We start from the raw sequence: 19,600 nt of genomic DNA on the forward strand, positions 1-19,600 counted from the left end.
AACCAGTTGATCCATTAAATATGCCCCATTGAGCCACACTGCAACTAAGCAACATGAGAGGCAGTTGATCAGGTGAAGCGAGTGAGACACTACCTTACCTAAAATTCCCTGTGTGTGAGTATGAGAGTGGGGAGCTAGTGTCATCATTGGCAGCAATTCAGCCAGTCCATGGCATGACCAGTGTCGAATGTATCCTGCAGCAACTCACTTTGGCGGCCATCCTCTGGAGAGTCCTGACTTACTTTCTCTGTCCTACTTTGGGGCAACAGCTGCCTCTGCAGTCACAGGTGACGAGGCTTAAGGAGTCACAACGAAAGGGAATTTGGAAGGTTCGGACACCCTCAGAGTGCGCTGGGTCCAGGTCCAGAGGTGTCCAAGTGCTACTCCTCCTCCCTTTGGGTGCTCTAAGTCTCCTGCCTGACACTTTGAGGGAAAGGGACACCCAGAGGGAGATCAAAGTGGCCCTTCTCCCTCTTAAATAGCCAGTGGAGAAGCTCACATGGCTACAGCGTTGGAGTGCAGGTTTACGCACATCCCCGGCAGAATCTGCTGGAATAGGTTCTCCATAGAGCTCGCCATCCTCCCGAGAGAAGCTCCATGCATGTACAGGTTGGCACCACTTCATCAACCAGAAAGCAGATGGCCTCCTCCGCCTCACATGCCATCCTGTTAATTGCCTACATCTCTGCCTGATATTCACCCGCCTCTCCAGCATTTCTTGGAAAGCAGATTCCAGAGGCCTGTCATCGGATGTGAACCTCACAGATGTCTCTTCCCCAGCATTCCTCGAAGTGTCAGTGAGCTTTGCTAACCCTGCCTCCTCCTGCTGCAGACAGGTGTCCGTGCAGTGACCACCAGAATGCGAGATCCTTCCTAAATAAGATCTAATGCCCACTGAGTGATATGGCTTTGGGCTGGTGGAAGGTGCAGGTATCTGCTATGACACCTCTACAGGTATACTTTCTTCATCAGTGATGTCCTCGCTCCTCTCTGGGCTTGTGTACGTGCTGGACAAGACTTCCTCACTTTCCAGCCCTATCCTCTTCCTGGTGGCAGCTGTAAGTGAGAGAGGAGAGAGCGAGAGAGGCTGCATGAGCTGCCTCCAACATGGCGAGCCACTTGGCCTTTAGGTTTCTCTGACATGCATGGATCCTCACTGCCTGGAGGCTGCAAGCCAATTTCTCCATCTCTGATGGGGCTGTCCCACTCACCTCACCCGCTGAGCTGCCCACTCCTTAAAATTGGTCATTTCTTTAATTATGGACGACCACCCCTCCCCGCCCCGCCACCCCGCCCCGCCACCCCACCCCCCACCCCCCTTCTCCCCTAGAGAAGATGGGATTGAGAGCAGTTGGGTTTCATGTATCTTTCACATGCTTCTGGTCTTAGAAATAACCCAGTGACATGTGTGCCATGTGATTGATGCATTGCAGCTTGTCCAGCAGGGTTCTGGGCCAGCATTGTCCAGAGCAGTGAGCCATTGCAGATATGAGGAAAAGGCTCACAGAGGCATGTAATTAGTGATGCTTGCTGGTGCCCTCGCTGCCTGAGCCCCTCCCTCCCCACCCTACCTCTTCCCCATTCCCAATCAGCCTATGTGTAGAATGGTGAGGGAGCTATGGTGGCCTCCCACCTGTGCAGTAGATGGACTGCAGTGAGGCCATGAGGCATCACTTCGTCACGTTGCCACTGAGGTCCATGGCCCTGTACCATTCATTGAGGTGAAAGTGAGCAGTTGAGTGTTCACTTGCCCTTGCGATGTGGATGAGGTCATTCATCCTTTTTTGACATTGCAGGGCAGTCCTCGCCTGGAGATCCTGGACACTGAGTACCCGCGAAACACCCTCCCATGCATGGTTCATAACACTGCTCGGCCTCCTCCCATCCTGTGGATAAAGGACATCCCTCCTGGCCTCCACTTGGTTGATCAGGAAGCCCAGGGAGGTGTCTTTGAATTTGGACACCTGATCATTTTGCCCTTCAAGAGTAGAATGTTCAATTAACACATGGTATCAGAGCAGGGCCCAGTCCCAGATTTAAATGCTCGTTGGCCCCCGACTTTCGGAGTTTGTAAAAGCGATCACTGATCTGCAATGGCCACTGTACATGAGACAACCCAGGCAGAAAAATGTTGCAAGTCTGATGGAACTCCAGTTTGTTTCATTTTCATAGCCGAGAATTTTGTGGAGCTTGAACTGGCATGAAATTGCGTGAGAAGTTATCGGGTGCACATCCCAATGTCGTGGTGCCCTTGTGCGATATTACTATTGGTGGGCACACGTAATAGAAATGCGCCAATCATTAAAAGTGTAATTAAGCCAATTAAAATGCAAATATCACGATTTTTACCTGGCCCGTGTGCTTTTACACTTGGTGCACAGGCCAATCAGCCAGGAGATGCTCAGTTTTTTTCTCCATTCCTGATCTAGGGGGAATAAAAGGCCCAGATATGTGTGAGGTACGTACTTACGAAAAAGAACCTCAATCTACTTCCCAGCATTGGTTACAGTGGTCGGAACTTTCCAGTTTTGTCTCAGATTGTCAGCTTGGGCGAGACAGGCAGCGTGTAGCCCGTTGGCTTTTCCATCACATTTTTGACACTTCGTAAACAGTGAAGGGGTGGTCCCACAGCGTTATGCTGGCGAGGTGGTTCCGAATGAACCACCGCATCCCACAACGGATCTCCACCTCCCCCCGCCCACCACAGAACTTCACCTCATCTTCCCATTTACTCGGAGCTTCCCCTGAATCCCCCCGCCCCCACCCCCCGTCCCCCGGAATTGGTTCCCCTACCCCTTCCCATGGAAAACTCACCTCCCTACTTAGAACTACCCCAGTCCTTCACCACAGAATTCACCATCTACCATAGAATCCACCCCTTGCCACGGCTGCCTGGCAAAGCCTGGGCAATTCCAGGGTCCTGTCTGGACATGACCCTCTTCCCACTCGAGGCTGTACACACCTGTGCAATCCCAACGGCTTCCATTCACCAGGTGCATGTCACGAGGTTCCTGTCATAAATGGACAGTTTCCCCGCCAGTATAAACTTAAGTATGGCCCCTGGAGGGAGAGGGACTTGGCCAGGCAGTGGCTTGGCAATGCCCCCTGGCACTGCACCATGGCATAGGTTGGTGCTGCCCCCAACTGTTGGGGGGTGAAAGGGGCCGATGATCGGGTGGAGGGGAAGGGGGCTGATGATCAGGGAGGGGGGCAGTGGGTTGGAAGGGGCCAATGATCGACAGAAGGGGGGATGGAAGGGATTGGTGAGTGAGGGGACGGGGCCAATGATCGGAAGGAAGTGGGGGAGGAGAGAGAAGTGCCGACTCCGATTGGGGGGGTGGGGGAGGGGAGCCCCTAAGATCTCATTGGTGGGCCACATGGATCATAAATCTGTGCGACAAATTTCATCACAACAATAAAATGGCGAGATCACAACATTCAGATTGTTCAATGGTCAATCAAACTTTTCTGCAGCAATACACGTGCGTTTGATGCTGGCTGGCCCTTAATTGGTTAGGCAGTGTGAAATTGCGTTCTCCAGGCAATAATGGGCGGAAACGGACACCGCGGCCACTTCCACCCCCACAGATTGGTTGCGTTCTTGGACAAAAAATTCTGGCCATTAAAATTTTAGTTGCTTTTATGTTAAGTCTAAATTTAGATGTAAAATTTTAAAAGAAAACAACTACTGAACAATGCAGTTAGGGAAAAGTAATAAACAGCCTATTAGATTGGAACTATATCGCCGTTCCATCATTGTCACTGGATCAAAATTCTGAAGCTCCCTTGCTAACTGCACTGTGGTTGTACCTACACCACATGGACTGCAGCAGTTCAAGAAGGCAGCTTCTCACCATCACTTTGGGATGGGCAGTAAATGCAGGTATAGCCGGAGATACCCACATCCCGTGAATGAAAAATAAAAAAGATTGGTGGTGCGATTCTCCAGGAAGGACCCTTCGCCATAGCAATACACTGGGATGGTTAGACATGTATAACAGTACCTCACCTGTGACAAAGTTCACTATCAGCAGCAGCCACATTACCTCCTAGGAGAGGCCAAAAGAAAACCTGGGATAATTTAGAGAAAAATAGAAGTAGTGGAAATTCCTATCCAACCGCTGAAGGTAATCGAAAATTAGTTGTGGGAGATAATTCAGGTGGTATATCAGCCTATATGCCAACAATGTTCTGTGTACGATAATGCCAGCCTGATCTGGGAACGTGTCCAGCTCCATTTTGAACATCCTGCAAATCCGTAACCACTGCATTAGCCAACAAATTAGTCCAAAGGTCAATGACCCTCAGGGGAAATGAAAACCTCCTGACATCTAACCAATATCAGTTTTTGCTTACAATCAGCACCAGCCTTAAAATTGAGGAAAGATTATACCAGCAGCTACCTGAATGCTCCAACGACTCGAGGATATAACATATTTCTCTTTAAATTAGTAAAAAAAAACTTGTTTATGTGACTGCCTGTGGCATTTAGAGTTAGTCTCGTATTTAGCAGCCAGCAGATGTATCTATCGACCATATTCCCGTTGCTAAGGGAATGCTGGTAATAGCTTTCTTGCTTAATGGACAGCAAAAAAAAAATCTACTCGGACATAGCAGACAGTCTAAAAATGCCTATTCCCAAGGAAGCTCTTCTGTATTTTACAATAATTAGTCACTTACGAAGCGCTGCTCTTCAACTATTTCATTATCAATGAGTCATTTTAATAATAAACAAGTCTTCTTATCGTTAGCGAAAGAGTTTTCTGCAACTTTGTAATGCACATTGCAAGGTAAAATTAAATAATCACATGAAATTATTCTCTCATTCTATCTGCAGCTGGACATTTAATAGGTTATATTCATTGAATGAACAATCTGCAAATGGTCTGTATTTTAATTTTGGTGCAGTAAAGCTATTTCAGTTCCCTAAATCTTTAATAAATCACAAAATTTTACCAACATAAAAATTGTAATATCATAAATTCACCCCAAAAAACTCAATCAGCAGGCAACAAGGCCACAATTATTAGAATGTGTTAAAGTACCTGATATCTGTGCTAAGCATTGAACCAGACAGCTGAGAAACATCTAGAAAAATATACTTGTGTAACTGAGTCTTACCATTCAGTATCATGTGGTGAAAAATTAATTAACACGAGCACAAAAGCTGTATCTCCCAGGAAACCCCAAGTGCATCGTATGTCTGATAAGAGTCATACTGTGCTTTTATTACCACTAAGTGCTTGAAACAACAAGCATAGCCTCTAAGGTGCCAGGTTTAGCACTGTCCTGCAGTTAGCAATCCACAGAATCATCACTTGGTTGACTGCTAATGGGCTAAGGCTGATGCACTACATGCTGGCATGCATTTTAACATGTGTTTCACCCACATTTCTTTGGACAAACACCACTGTTAAGTATAATAGATGGGCGAAGTTACGTTTTGAATATGTCAAGCATGTGGAGAGATATTTTAACCAAAGCACTATCCCACTAAAACAATGGGAAAGATTGGACAGGGGAGGTGGCACAGATAGATGCAGCACACTGGAGGATTCAAACGACGCCGCAAAAATGTTTTTCAACAACTAAAGGGTTTTCTGCAGTGGCTTGTTGTGGGCTTTTTAAGGGCTACTCATTACGCTCGATGCCAATGACCAGTGAGGGTCCAGTGAATTCCCACTGAACCAGCTGGGTGTCTGGCCTATCTGTTTAGAGGTGGAGACCGAAATGGCAGTGAGTGGCACCTGAACAAGAACAGGGCAGTGAGAGAAGCACCAGAATTTTCATGGTGCTACTGCCTGTTCTTTTAGCAGAGAGGATTAAAAATCACCCTCAACTGTTGATGGCAGATGTCGTGCTACTTTCGCAGCGTGAACCCTATAACTCCAGTTCCATTACACTGATTCAGAGTTATGTGGTTCACCAGCCATTGTTTTTTGCTTTGTAAAATGAGACTATAATAGAATACAAACATGCAAATTAGGAGCAAGAGGAGGCCCCTTGAGTCTGCGCCATCATTCAAGAAGATCATGGTTGATCTGATTTTAACCTCAACCCAACATTCCCACCTACAAAAACGATATCACAGCAATCGTGTGATTTAAATAGTGACAGATAGAGAGAGGTGGGATGCTGCAAAACATTTCTACTGGTGACTTTGGAAAGTGTGTGATCGATTTATCTCCAGTATGATTGAGTTACTTAATGGATTTTGCCCTTCTTTAATAAGTAGGCCCCATAACGTCAAATGCTATGTGTAGCTATAGCCTACACAATTGTTAGACTGTTCAATACTTTGTGCTGTCAAACTTTGTACAGAATATTAAGGTTTCAATACAATAATTATGAGGTGTAATCTCCCCAGAATAAAATGCTTCAGCACTCCCCGGATCCAGTATACCTATCCATCACTTAAAATATTTTATAATCCTTATCCACAGAATACATAAAGAAGAAAACTCTGATGGCAGTTTGTTCCGTGTACCCTGGAGAATCTGTTCAATATCTTAGTCTTTACAACATTTTCTCTGGACTATCTCAGCCTTGATGCCTGCTGTGAGATATGGATTTGTTTTATAACTTCAATTGTTGATTCCAGGCACCCACCGATAATAAATCTAGGGCACACAGCGCAAGCTGTTGACCATTTTAACCTTCTTACATAAAAGGCAAACTTGTCACTTTTCCCAGGACTTCTTTTGTTTTTTCCTATGCATCATCCAGAATGTTTTTGTGATTCCTACAATGTAATGAGTCCTCATTGCCTCCAGTTTGAGCACTTTATTTTAAATGCTTCTGGTATTGTTGTGTATCTATTGGTGACTCTAATTTTGAATATAAGGAATAATTTCACAAAGCTCCACTACAGTCTCCCATACTTGCCTCGAGGGCTCTGTACGACCAGTGTAACTTTGACTGTGGATGGCTAAGTTTACAACCACTAAAAGCATCAGTGTCACTTTCCATTACATATAGAATAATATATTTATTCCCAGATTTGCTGACATGTTATAACATTCCAACAGCCCTGGACATTCTAGACTGGAAGTATTCTAGATATGGCTAAGATCCATTAACGATGTGCATGATAACCTGTAAGAACTGATCAGAAGTACATCAATCAACAACGACCATCCACAATTATGTTGCATCTTTATTGCTGAAAATCTTCCAGTTATCTCACAGGGACAGGAGGAAATAATAAAACCGAATAAATTAAAATCAGCATGATAAAGACATGGTTATTTTAAGGTTATTTGTCCAAAAGAATTGCACCTTCAGAATTTCAGGCTGTTTAGTCCAGTACGATAACTACTGCCACATATTCATGATGTAGCTTTTATGACTTGTTCAAGGGAGGAGGGGAAATCAAAAGCTGTCATCAAGTATTCTGTCAGAATCATAGAATGGATATGGCACAGGAGGAGGTCATGTGTCCCATTGAGTTCTGCATTGGTGCTCCACAAGGATAATTCATTTAGTATCACTGCCCGCCCTTCCCCCATAATCTAAACATTTCTTTTATCTTCACGTGCTTATCCAATTCCATTTTGAAAGCCTTACTTGAACCTGGCTCCACCACCCTCTCTCTCTCAGTGCACATCAGATCCTAACCACTCACTGCTTAAAGAAACTTTTCATGGTTCTTCAGCTAGTCACTTTAACGGGTGTCCTCTGGCTCTTGACCCCTGTGCCAAACTGAACAGTTTCTATCGACTGCCAAGACCCTTCATGATTTTGAAGATCAAGAATTATTGTGCAAACAAAATTATTACTTCTAATACAAGTCAAATTATTCCATTGTGCAAAAAAAATTATTTTCAGTTTGTCAAAGAAAATGTTCAATCTTTTCTGAGAGGTATAACCTCCGAGTTATGGGTGTATCCACCTTCTCCAGTGCTTCTATTGCCTTTTGTAACATGGAGACCAGAAACATACAAATCTCTTACTTTAAAATGATGGGGTTGAAATGACTCATGCATTTAATTTATCTTAGTTAGATGAGTTGTGGGTAGTTAAGCAGCCTAGTCAGAGCTTTTATATATCTTAAGTGCCTTCCTTTTTTTAAATTTATTGATGTCACAAGTAGGCTTACATTAACACTGCAATGAAGTTACTGCGAAAATCCTCTAGTTGCCACACTCTGGCGCTTATTCGGGTACACTGAGGGAGAATTTAGCATGGCCAATCCAACTGGCCTGCACATCTTTGGAGTGTGGGAGGAAACCAGAGAACCTGGAGGAAGCCCACGCAGAAACAGGGAGAATGTGCAGACTCCACACAGACAGTGACCCAAGCTGGGAATTGAACCCGAGTCCCTGGCGCTGTGAGGCAGCAGTGCCACCATGCTGCCCGCCGTTCAACAATTTCGATTTCAATGTCAGCAGTTTGCTCTGCAGATCCAAAAAATGATTGCATTTGAAGAATGTATATTTATTCTAAGACCTTACAGTCTAGCTTCATACCTTCAAGTTTCCTTTGGGCAGATAACAAAGGGCAATCAGACTAGATGGTTCTATTGTAATTTGTATATTAGTTTAAAAAGGCATTTTTGATCAAATTGTTAGAAATGTTCACAGAAATAAATCTATCCAACCTCGTGTAATCTGATATTTACTATGGGGATGGAAGGTTGCAGGAGTTGGAGTAATGAGGGGAAGGCAGTGTTGAAATATGTTTTCCAATTGAAAAATCCTAAAATCTGACTAACTGCGTGACCTTAGAAAGCTCGAAGGAGGTGATTGAGAAGTGATCATGTCGAAGCACAGAAGATTTTGAATGTGCTGTTTGAAGCTCAGTCCTGTGAGTAGGGTAGGGAGACAGAAATTCAAATGAGTGAGAATCACTCTTTGGACACAGGTTAAGAAATTAGTTTTCACACAAAGTGATCAACACAAGTCAGGACTCTTGCTGCATGATGTCCATACTATGTCAATTAATTGCCACATGAGGGTCGTTGCCTGCCCAGCCTCAATTTTAGGCGGGCAGGAAAACTGAACCTCTGTGGGGGAAGACCAAGAAACCAGAAAGTTACATCTCGGACGGGAAATGTGGAGGGCCGGGGGGGAGAGGGGGTGCGGTAGAGAGAGTCGGCGTCTCCATCAGAAGCCACCTTCTGAAGCAGGGTGACCCCCTTATGCTCCAGTGGCATCCGGACCACCCTCCCTACCCCAGCTCTCCCCTCCGTTGGCCCCTTTGCGGTCCAACCTTTGCCTTCCCTACCCTGGGACCCATTGAATTTAGGTTGGCCTCTGATTCCTGGACTTAGGCTCAAGCCTCCACCTCCATTTCTTATTCTGTTCACAGCAGTGATATCACTGCAGAGACTGGAGAACTGCTAACCAATCAGATTGGCAGCCACTCTCTATGGCAGGACTTCCTCTTGAGTGAGGGGTCGAAGTCCTGCCTGCAGCCTCTTAATGCTTTTTGGAGAGTAAATTGGCTGCGGGCACTCAGAGGTGGTGAAACACTCCAGATGGCAAGAAGCGAGACCTGACCATCTGAAAAATTAAGGCCCAGGACTCTGACCAAAGCCTTATACAATTGCAGCAAGACATCCTTACTCTTGTATCTATATTGTTATAAAAGCCAACACACTAATTCTCTTCCTAATTATTTAACGTACATACTTGTTAACTTTCTGTGTTTAAAATACAAGGACACCCAAACCCCTCTGAACACCAACAATAATAGTTTTTCACAATTTCAAAAATAAACAGTTTTTTCTATTCTTCCTATCAAGGTGAATAACTTTGCATTTATTCCCATTGTAGTTCCATCTGTTAACTACTTTCCACCTCGCTTAACCTATCTGTGTCCCTTTGCACCATCTCTGCATGCACCTCACAGCATACTTTCTCACATAGCATTGTATTACCAGCAAACTTAGATATTACTTCAACGTATCCCGTTAGACAGTTTCAAAGATTTGTTTGATCTTCACAGCAAAATTCTACCATTTATATTGATTCTGGAAATCAAATTTGGCAAGCAACAATTGGAGATGCATCCATGTCATCATTATTTATTGTATCTGGCTGAGGCCCGAGCACTGATCTTTGTGACACCCACGTGTAATAGCCTAACAACCTGAAAACTGGCCAGTTTATTCTTACTCTCCATTTTCTGTCATTTAACCAATATCCTGTCTGTGTTAATACATAATCCCAACCCCAAGAGACCTTTCATATGTAACAAGCTTTATGTGATGCCTTATCAAATTCTGCAAATGTTCAAAAAGGAAAGAGTAACAAAAGTGAATGTTGGCCCTCTAGCGAGTGAATCTGGGACCTAACAATGGAAAACAAGGAAATGGCAGAACCATTGAACTGTTATTTTGTGTCTGTCTTCACTGTGGAAGACTTAAACAAAACTTCCCAAAGATAATTGAAAATCAAGAGGCAAAGTGGGTGAGGAACTTGAAACAATTACCATCAGCATGGGAAAGGTACTGGGAAAACATGTGGACCTACAGGATTTGAAAATAGCAAACAACAGAAAGCCTAACATCTGTCATTGGGAAATTGATAGCATCCATTATTGAGGAGGTTATTGCAAGATACTTTGTAAACCAAAGTGGGATCAGGCAGAGTCGACATAGTTTTGTGAAAGGGAAAGTATGTTTGACTAATAGAGCTCTTTGAGGAAGTAATAAGCAAGGTGGCTAAAGGAGGACCTTTAGATAGGATATACTTGGATTTCGAAAAGGCATTTGATAAGGTGCCACATCAAAGATTGTTAACAAGTTTGCGTATGGTGTAAGGGGTAACATATTAGTATGGATAAATGATTGGTTACCAACAGGAAGCAGAGAGTAGGGATAAATGGGTCTTTTGTGTTGGTAAGCTGCAACTAGTAGACTGCTACAGGGATCAGTACTGAGGCCGCAACTATTTATAATCTGTACAAATGACGTGGATGAAGGGACCTAATGTTTGGTAGCTAAATTTGCCAATTACACCAGGACAGAAAGGAGAGTAGGTGGTCAAGAGGAGGGTAAGAGTGTACAGAAGAATATGGACAGGCTAAGTGAGTGGGGAAAAAATGGCAGATGGAGTATAATGTGAGAAAATGTGAATTTGTCCATTCTGGCAGGAAGAATAGAAAAGCTGCATGTGTAAATGGTGAGCGATAGCAGAATTTGGTGGTTCAGAGGGATCTTGGTGTCTTGGTACATGAATCATGAGAAGTTAGTATCCAGGTACAGCAATGGTCAGGAAGGAAGTGAAATGTTTGCATTTATTGCAAGGGGAATAGAATATGATAGTCGAGATGTTTGGGTTCAGTGGTGTAAGGTATTGGTGAGACCACATCTAGATTACTGTGTACAGTTTTGGCCTTCTTATTTAAGGCAGAACATATTTGCAGTAGAAACTATTCAGGGATGGTTTGCTCAACTGATTCCCAGGATGAGGGGGTTTTCCTATAAGGAAAGGTTGAACAGGTTGGGCCCGTATGCATTGGAGTTTAGAAGAATGAGAAGCAATCTTATTGAAATGTTTAAAATCTAAGATTATAGGAAGGATGTGGTTGCACTAGAGGGGGTACAGAGGAGATTCACCAGAATTTGTGTGTTTGATAAGGTGTCACACAAAAGGTTAATTCACAAGGTTAGATCACATGGAATTAGGGGTAATTTATTAGTTTGGATAGGTGACTGGCTGATGGACAGAATGCCGGCATTGGACTGGGGGTAAACACAGTAAGAAGTCTCACAACACCAGGTTAAGTCCAACAGGTTTATTTGGTAGCACAAGCCACTAGCTTTTGGAACGCTGCCCCTTCGTCAGGTGAGTGGGAGTTCTGTTCACAAACAGGGCATATAAAGACACAAACTCAATTTACAAAATAATGGTTGGAATGCGAGTCTTTACAGGTAATCAAGTCTTAGAGGTACAGACAATGTGAGTGGAGAGAGGATTAAGAACAGGTTAAAGAGATGTGTATTGTCTCCAGACAGGACAGTTAGTGAGATTTTGCAAGCCCAGGCAAGTCGTGGGGATTACAGATAGTGTGACATGAACCCAAGATCCCAGTTGAGGCCGTCCTCATGTGTGCAGAACTTGGCTATCAGTCTCTGCTCAGCGACTGCGTTGTCGTATGTCGTGAAGGCCGCCTTGGAGAACGCTTACCCGAAGATCCGAGGCCGAATGCCCGTGACCGCTGAAGTGTTCCCCAACAGGAAGAGACCCTCTTGCCTGGTAATTGTCGAGCGGTGTTCATTCATCCTTGGGCCCCAGCTATTTACAACCTATATTAATGACTTGGATACAGGGATAGAAGGCGCGACAGCCAAATTTGCAGATGACACAAAAATAGGTGGGATAGTAAGTTGCAATGAGGAAATAAAAACATTACAAATGGATATAGATAGGTTAGGAGAGTGGATCAAAATGTGGCAGATGGAGTTTAACGTGGATAAGTGTGAGATCATGCATTTTGGTCACAAAAATAGGAAGGCGACTTATTATCTAAATGGGGAGAGACTTGGGGTGCTCCGGTGCAGAGGGATCTTGGTCTCCTCATTCATGAGTCACAGAAAACTAGCATGCAGGTATAGCAAATAATAAAGAAAGCGAGTGGAATGTTGACATTTATAGCTAAAGGAATAGAATATAAAGGTAAGGAAGTATTGTTGCAACTGTACAAGGCATTGGTGAGGCCGCACCTGGAGTATTGTGCACAGTTTTGGTCCCTGTATTTGAGGAATGATGTAGTGGCATTGGAGGTAGTTCAGAGGAGGTTCACTATATTGATTCCAGACATGAGGGGTTTGTCTTATGAAGAGAGATTGAACAGTTTAGGCCTTTTCTCTCTGGAATTTAGAAGAATGAGGGGAGATTAAATTGAGGTAATCAAGATGATAAAAGGTATGGATAAAATAGATGTGGAGTGGATGCTTCCACTGGTGGGGCATTCCAGGACGAGGGGTCATAGTCTTAGGATAAAGGGTAGCAAATTTAAAACAGAGTTGAGGAGAAACTACTTCTGCCAAAGGGTTGTGAATCTGTGAAATTCGCTACCCCAAAGTGTGGTGGATGCGGGAACAGTGAGCAAATTTAAGGAGGAGTTAGACAGATTTTTAATTGGTAATGGGTTGAAAGGTTATGGGGAGAAGGCAGGAAAATGGGGATGAGAGCATAGCAGCCATGATCGAATGGCACAGTGGACTCGATGGACCGAATAGCCTAATTCTGCTCCTATATCTTATGAACTCATGAAGAATGCATCCTGGGATGGAACACTTAAGTTATGAAGAGAGGTTGGATAGGCTTGATTTATTTTCACTGGAGCAGAGAAAACTGAGGGGCAACCTGATTGAGGTATACAAGATTATGAGGGACATGGACAGAATGGATAAAGAGCACCTGTTCCCTTTAGTTGAAGGGTCAGTCACAAGGGGACATTGGTTCAAGGTGAGGGGCAGGTGGTTTAGAGGGGATGTGAGGCAAAACCTTTTTACCCAGGGGGTGGTGACAGTCTGGAATGCACGGCCTGGGAGGGTGGTAGAGATGGGCTGCCTCACATCCTTTAAAAAAGACTTGGATGAGCACTTGGCACATCATAACGCTATGGGCCAATTGCTGGTAAATGGGAGTAAGGTGGGAGGTCAGGTGTTTCTCGCGTGTCAGTGCAGACTCGATGGGCAAAAGGGCCTCTTCTGCACTTTATGATTTTATGATCCTGAGGGGATTTGACAGGTGAATGCTGAAAGAATGGTTCCCTTTGTGAGAGAGACTAGAATTAGGAGACACAGTTTAAAAATAACGGGTCTCCGCTTTAAGATGGAGGTGAGAATATTTTTCTCTGAGGTCCATGAGTCTGTGGAACACTTTTTCCCCTGAGAGACAGATGGAGGCAAGGTCATTGAATATTTACACTGGGAGGGATTTTCGGTGACTCCCACAGTGCGTTTCGCAGCATCAGAGATGGCCTGCCATTGGCCGGTATCAATGGGGTTTCCTGTTGTATGCAGCCCTAGCGACTGGGAAACACACGGAGGGGGTTCATTGTCAGTGGGACTGGGAGATCCAGCTGGCAGGAATGACCACCATGTCTGTAGCCACTTCTTTTAGAACCCTAGGATACAAGTCAGCGAATTTGTTGGCTTTTAATCCGATTAATTTCTCTAGTTGTTTTTAACATTAGTTACTTCAAATTTCTCACTGTCATTTGAGCCTTGATTCCACATTAATTGTTACATCTTAGTGTCTTATACTATCTTCATAAAATATCTCTGCCATTTCCTTATTCCCCACTATAAATTCTCTTGTTTCAACCACCTCGGACCCCATAAGCGGGATTTTACGGCCTCGCTCGGGCGAGACTGGAAATTCCCTCCTGAGGTCAACGGAGATTTCCGTTGTTGGATCTTCCCCCGCTCCAATTCTGTGGCGGGTGAGGTCGTAGAGTTCTGCCCGATGTCTACCTTTGATTTTCTCTTCCTTTTACGTACTTCGTAAGGATTTTACAATCTGCTTTGTATTTTTGTGTTTCTTACGAATTCATCCACATTCAGTTTGGTATTTCTTGCTAGTTTACTTTGTGCCTTTTTTTCTGTAAAGTGCAATTTCCTCAAGGCACTTGATGCTATGCAGAACCTGAAAGCTTTCAGATCTAATGCAGCTCATATAAGCCACTCATACTGAACACAGTGCTGGGGGCAGACTGTCTTCTGACCTCAGAGTGTCCCTACGGCTGAGACTGCGGAGCATGTAAATACTTTTTCAATCAAACTGTAGTAATAACTGATGCATTTGTGACCTTGAGTGGTTTTCTGTGGCAGTAAGACAAGACTTTTGTGTATGTATTATTTAATTGTTATGGTCTGAAATAAAAGTTTGAATATGATAGGCTTCGGATTCTTAAACTGGTTGGTGCTTTACTATTTTTCAGTGGACTGCTTAGACTCGACATGTTCTGGACGAGGAATATGTGTTCATGGAGAATGCCACTGTTCCACTGGCTGGGGTGGACCCAACTGTGAGACTCCAAGAACAGCTTGTGCAGACCAATGTTCAGGGCATGGGACATTCCTACCAGATTCAAAGACCTGTAACTGTGATCTTTCCTGGACAGGCCATGATTGTTCTATGGGTAATACACTCAATTATTACAACTTTCTTATTGGGGGCACAATTGGCCAATTTTCCACAGCTTTGTTGCGATAAAATCAAGCAGGGTCTGACGCCTGTAACATGTTACTCATACCTTGGTGATGTCTGCAGCACAGTGTCACCACCGCACCTGACACTCAAGTTTTCACTCATTTAAAGAGGAATTGGTCGTCAAAATTTGGAAGTATTGACGTCAAGTTCAAAACTGTTTCTAATTGTTCAAGCTTTTTTTTTGGAAAGCAAATGAGATATAATAACCATTTAATTTCTTGCTGTCACATCCCATAAGAGAGAGCTGCTTCTTATTTCCTTCATTCCATACTTCCTACAAATGTATCTTACATGTTTTTCTTTCTATCGTTATTATTTAAGCACAAGACCTACAGGTAAATAATTGTGTGTTCAAACAATTCCTCACAGAACGTCAGCTGTACCATATCTTAACCTTCATTCAATATATTTGTCTTCTTCCTATATATGTAACATTTAAGTAGTAAGTGCATCCCTGGCTCCTAAATGTTTAGATACAATTTTAACATCTCATTAATTTTCCCTTTCTTACAGTATACCATAGGGCTGAATTCTGAATCTGCAACGCCCAGCAAGGAGTAAAGTAAAAGTAAAGTTTATTTATTAGTGTCACAAGTAAGGCTTACATTAACACTGCAATGAAGTTACTGTGAAATTCCCCGAGTCGCCACACTCCGGCGCCTGTTCAGGTAAATGCACCTAACCAGCACGTCTTTCAGACGGTGGGAGGAAACCAGATCACCCGGAGGAAACCCATGCAGACACAGGGAGAACGTGCAAACTCCACACAGATAGCAACCCAAGTCGGGAATCGAACCCCGGTCCCTGGTGCTGTGAGGCAGCAGTGCTAACCACTGTGCCACCATGCCGCCCACAAATAACTCATGGTATTCTCATGAGTAACTCATGCTCAGAGTGCTGATCAGGAAATTGTAGGCCTTTACCTCCTGATTTTCCACTCAATCAATAAAACAGATCCAGGGTAATTTTATCTGAACCCAGCCAGCTGATAGAATCTAACAGGTAGCCTGATTCATAGCCTATCAAATTTTATTGTTAATCAGCTCCAGTGAAGAGTAAAATTGAACACAATGTAAAATGGGTGGCCGCTCCTGTTAGTTTACTGCTGGCCGAAGCAGGTTAGGTTAAAATGACCAGCAGTGAGTCAATGGTTCCTCAGCCTTTGTATCTCAATTGGCCCTTATGTTGCACTTTTGTGAAACAAAGTTCAAATAAATGCAAGGAATATTATATGGTTTAATTGCATGTCGATAAACCATGGGCTGATTTTTACGCTGGGGGTAAGATCCCCACCCTCCTGCATAAATGTCAGGCCGTGCTCACTCACACATGGCCACCTCACCCCACAACACTTTAATGGCCTTTGGGCAGTCAATTGGCTTGAAGTGAGACTTCCACCCCCATTGCAGGAGGAAGTCCCATCTCCAAGAGCTGTCTGTCAATCCAGCAGCACCACCTGGAGCAGTGACCACTGCTGGGACTGCAGCGAATCCCCAAAGGAAGCAAGCTGCAATAGAACTGGACTTGATGTTAAGTCTGTGGTCTCATCAGGGCCTGCGGGCCTGGCCCTGCCAAGGGGAACATTGAGCTGTGGTGGGCAGGCAGGTGGGGAGAGGAAAACTGTGGAGGTAGGGCCTGTTAGGGAGGAAAATACAGCTATTCAGTTATAGTGCACTTCACTCTCTCACTCTCAAGAAAACCAGGTGAAAACTCTTAAAGTTTCAGACAAGTTTATTACAAACTATAATACAGGCCTGTCCCAGTGCTCCAACTAGTGGCTCATCAGGGGGAGCCCCGATCCAGGAATTAAACAGTCATTTATTGTTATGATCCAGTTACAAGAAATTAGCATATACCAATCAAAGATTTACATTGGCAAACATGGCATATCTATATCCACTCACAACTATCGATCAGGTTTACATCATGAATACATAAGGGTATGTTGCCCAATTATGACTTGTACACGTCTTTCTAATTATAATATCATCTAGCAATGATAGCTATATGTCTGACTAATGGTATATAAACCTCCCATATCTCCCATCTCCACTGTCCCTTGCTCTAATGGACATATATGCGCTGCAGCTGCACGGTGGCAAAGTGGTTAGCACTGCTGCCTCACAGCGGCAGGGACACCAGGTTCAATTCTGGCCTTGGGTCACTGTTTGTATGGAGTTTGCACATTCTCCCTTTGTCTGCGTGGGTTAACTCCAGGTGCTCCAGTTTCCTCCAACAGTCCAAAGATATGAGGGTTAGGTTGATTGGCTATGTTAAATTGCCCCTTAGTGTCAGGAAGATTAGCAGGGTAACTACGGGGGATTACGGGGATAGGGCCTGGGTGGGATTGTTGTCAGCGCAGGCTTAATGTGCCGAATGGCCTCTTTCAGCGCTGTTGGGATTCTATGATTCTATGTCATTCAATTGAATGGTCCTCGACTCTTATCTAGGTCAGCTTTTATCAAGACCTGTAGTTTTCTCATACCTTTCCCAGTGTGACAGAGATACAACTTGCAGCTTATGTGATTTTGATTTTTAAACTTGTGTGATTGTTAACCCTTTCAGGGGCTCTGATAGGTACAAGAGACTGAAAAGGGGGCACCTCTGCCATTCCCATGCACCAGCCTGTGGGTAAAATCCCGTGTGCGGTGGGAAGAGGCCGGCTTCGACTGTCCCACCGGTAACCCCCTATGCTGCTGATAAAACTGTGGCAGGGTCAGAGGTAATCATAGAAACCCTACAGTACAGAAAGAGGCCATTCAGCCCATCGGGTCAGCACTGACCACAATCCCACCCAGGCCCTACCCCCATATCGACCCACTAATCCCTCTAACCTACGCATCTCAGGACACTAAGGGCAAATTTTGTTTTAGCATCTAGCAATGATACCAATGAATGGTAGTGGCACCTGGTATGGCATCGAATTTTACAGCCTAAATGACTTAGTGGTATATCTCTGTGCCCACTTTTCCTAATGTCGGGTTCAGTATTTTTCCATTATTTTAACATTTTTCAGCCCTTACCCTTGCAGATCTTTCAATGAGACTTCTCCTGCTGCTTCTCAACACTTAATTTCAACTTCTTAGAAAATGGTTTGGCATGTTACTCAGACAAAACAATAACACCCTTCCACTTAGTTTAGCTCAGGCTTATCCACTTGCACTGTATCTCCTGATTATGTAATACAACCAGAATCTAGAGTCACAGGGGGATCGATTCTCTAACCTCACCACGCCTGGCGTAGATCGCGCTGATCTCGGAGAATAGCGTGCGGGCCTAAAATGGGTTTTGCACCCGACCCCTTTCCAATGCTGTGAACTGGATCACACCCAGAAAGATCGTGAAGCTGATTTGCATGAGATTGACTGGATTTCAATCTCATTGGCGGGTTTGGCACGCGATCGTCCCCCCTCCCAGAATGCTCCCACTTCTCTGGCGGGAGATTATGCTGGGGAGAATCACTACTGGACTCCCCTAGCGGAGATCTGGTGAGCTGGCCAAGCCAAGGGGCTCAGATGCCATGGATAGCCCCAGGAAGCTGGGGGCATGACCAAGGAGTGCCCACCTGGCACCCTGGCAGTGCCCTCCAGGCACCCTGGCAGTGCCCACCAGGTACCTTGGCAGAGCCAGTTAGATACCTGGAAGTGCCAGTTGTACATCACCAAGGTGATGGGTCCTGGGTGGGGGTTATGACAGTGGGTCATGCAGGGGTGGATAATGTCAGGGCTCATGATGGAGGGGGGGGGCTTGTCAGGGGGTCATGATGGGAGACCCATCGAAAGGGCTCCGATGTCAGCAACCCATGGGGTGAGGGTGGAGAAACATGTCGTCGATGAAGTGTGGGTAACTCTCCAAAAAAGTGACTGAGTTTGAGAGGGTTGCGATGTGGAGCACGCCCGAGAGACCAGCGTGGATCACTCCTATTTTCTCCATTATGACACTTTTGAGAGAATTCCATCTGTGGTCTAACCTGACTCCAGCATGAAGCAGGGTAAGATTCTTTGGAGGAATGAATTTAACCTCACTTTGGAGTCAGGTCAGATCTGACATCTGATTTATGCTGCTAAGGTGCAAGGGTGAAGCAAAACCACTTTGGACACATGCAAAATCTATGGGGTGGGATTTTCCAGACACACTCGCCCCAAGACTGGAAAATCCCACCCAAGGTCAACGGACCTTTGCATGGTCCGCCCCTGCCCACTACAATTCCAGTGGCGGGCAGGACGGGAAAATTCTGCCCAAGGTGTCAATGCACCCCCTCCCCAAAAGGTGATATGAACTCGGGATATGAAATCACTGCGGTAGTAACTCAGTATTTGCATCAAAATTAATGGATAGAAAAACACATGGATTGTAAATTGGATAGATTGGTCACCCTGCCCAAGTTCATAATATTTGCTTCCATTGCATTGTGCTTTGCATTGGGTACT

At 44.6% G+C, this 19,600-nt stretch overlaps 1 protein-coding gene across 4 annotated transcripts in view; it reads left to right on the plus strand.

The window, feature by feature from the left end:
* The window catches only part of tenm4 (teneurin transmembrane protein 4), a 395,445-nt gene that overhangs the window by 258,972 nt on the left and 116,873 nt on the right, over window positions 1–19,600 (plus strand). For all 4 annotated transcript variants that reach the window (XM_078222800.1, XM_078222801.1, XM_078222802.1 and 1 more), the window contains one exon: window positions 14,899–15,099. In XM_078222800.1, coding sequence (XP_078078926.1) covers window positions 14,899–15,099 — 201 coding nt within the window. The remainder of the gene's footprint in view (window positions 1–14,898; window positions 15,100–19,600) is intronic.

Source organism: Mustelus asterias, chromosome 10, assembly GCF_964213995.1.
Source record: "Mustelus asterias chromosome 10, sMusAst1.hap1.1, whole genome shotgun sequence".
Lineage (NCBI taxonomy): Eukaryota > Metazoa > Chordata > Chondrichthyes > Carcharhiniformes > Triakidae > Mustelus > Mustelus asterias.